Consider the following 1,006-nt stretch of genomic DNA (forward strand, 5'->3'; position numbering starts at 1 on the left):
CAAAATGGAGATCGGAGTGAGGACAAAAGACCAAAACCGATAACAGGGAATCACAACGGGGTCAGACCATGAACGTTTCAAAATAATGTTGGCTGCATACCTTCACATTTTTAATCTCGAGACGGATCACTGTATTTCGCAAGTCCCGAGCACGTTTGATGTCTTGTAGAACGTTGTATATTTTTCCAGCCTTGGAATAAAGCCTGAAAAGAATTCATTTCACAGGTCTTTCGAGACAGTGTTTGCTACCCAGCTGCTTTGGCGGCGTCTGACAAAGGTTGTAGTCGTTGTGTATTCTTGAAATGTACGAGTAGGAGTTTAAGATTTTGCATTTCTCGTATGAGTTGACGACAGTCCCTAGTGTCCGGCAGGATGGGAAGCATGTACCGCAAGTGAGGGAGTAGTTGAAGGGCTTTTTCGTGGGACTTTGAATCCAGCAGCTCAAGGTAATCCATGGCTTGATTCATGTATATCTAAGGTACAGTTCTAGGACGGGATGGCAGTCTGATCACAATGAGTGAGAGGGTTCAGTGCTAAGACCTAGGTGCTAAGACATGGACGCCAGAACCTTTTTAATGGGAGGTAGCTTCCCAATGGGAGGTAGATTGTGGGGCCGTTATGAGTGGGCCATGATGAGTACTTGTTTTCCATTCACTAAGTCATCCAAATTCGGGGGAGCCGCTTCCGGCCGCTTTCCGGCCCGATATGCAATCCAGAACCTCTTGGCGCTTTCTCGGTCGTTGATTTTGACGACGTCATCGAACACCATGATTAATAATTCTGCGGAGCTGACCGACCGGGCTTCTCTACAGAGTCCATTATATAATGACGGGCTCAGAACGCTTTTGACAGGTAGGGCACACCACCATGAGAGCGTATCACGGGAGGATGGGAGGACGCCGGGCGATACACTGGGTGTGTGGGGCTGACGCACCCTTTGGGGCATCGACACACCCCTGTGTGGTCTTGTATGGCATTAAGACACTCTCGTGTGTCATTGATACAC

At 48.4% G+C, this 1,006-nt stretch overlaps 2 protein-coding genes across 2 annotated transcripts; both read right to left on the reverse strand.

Annotated features, from left to right (window-relative positions):
* Positions 1–61: 61 nt before the first annotated feature.
* Positions 62–467, reverse strand: GNI_139370 (hypothetical protein; the record flags this gene model as incomplete). Its single annotated transcript, XM_011134222.1, has 2 exons — positions 62–203; positions 250–467. The coding sequence occupies 2 exons, from the start codon at positions 465–467 to the stop codon at positions 62–64; spliced, it is 360 nt and encodes a 119-aa protein (XP_011132524.1).
* Positions 468–616: 149 nt separating this feature from the next.
* Positions 617–769, reverse strand: GNI_139380 (hypothetical protein; the record flags this gene model as incomplete). The annotated part of the gene is made up of 1 exon (XM_011134223.1): positions 617–769. One exon carries the CDS (start codon positions 767–769, stop codon positions 617–619), a length of 153 nt encoding a protein of 50 aa, XP_011132525.1.
* Positions 770–1,006: the final 237 nt, after the last annotated feature.

Source organism: Gregarina niphandrodes (genome assembly GCF_000223845.1).
Source record: "Gregarina niphandrodes unplaced genomic scaffold scaffold00037, whole genome shotgun sequence".
Lineage (NCBI taxonomy): Eukaryota > Apicomplexa > Conoidasida > Eugregarinorida > Gregarinidae > Gregarina > Gregarina niphandrodes.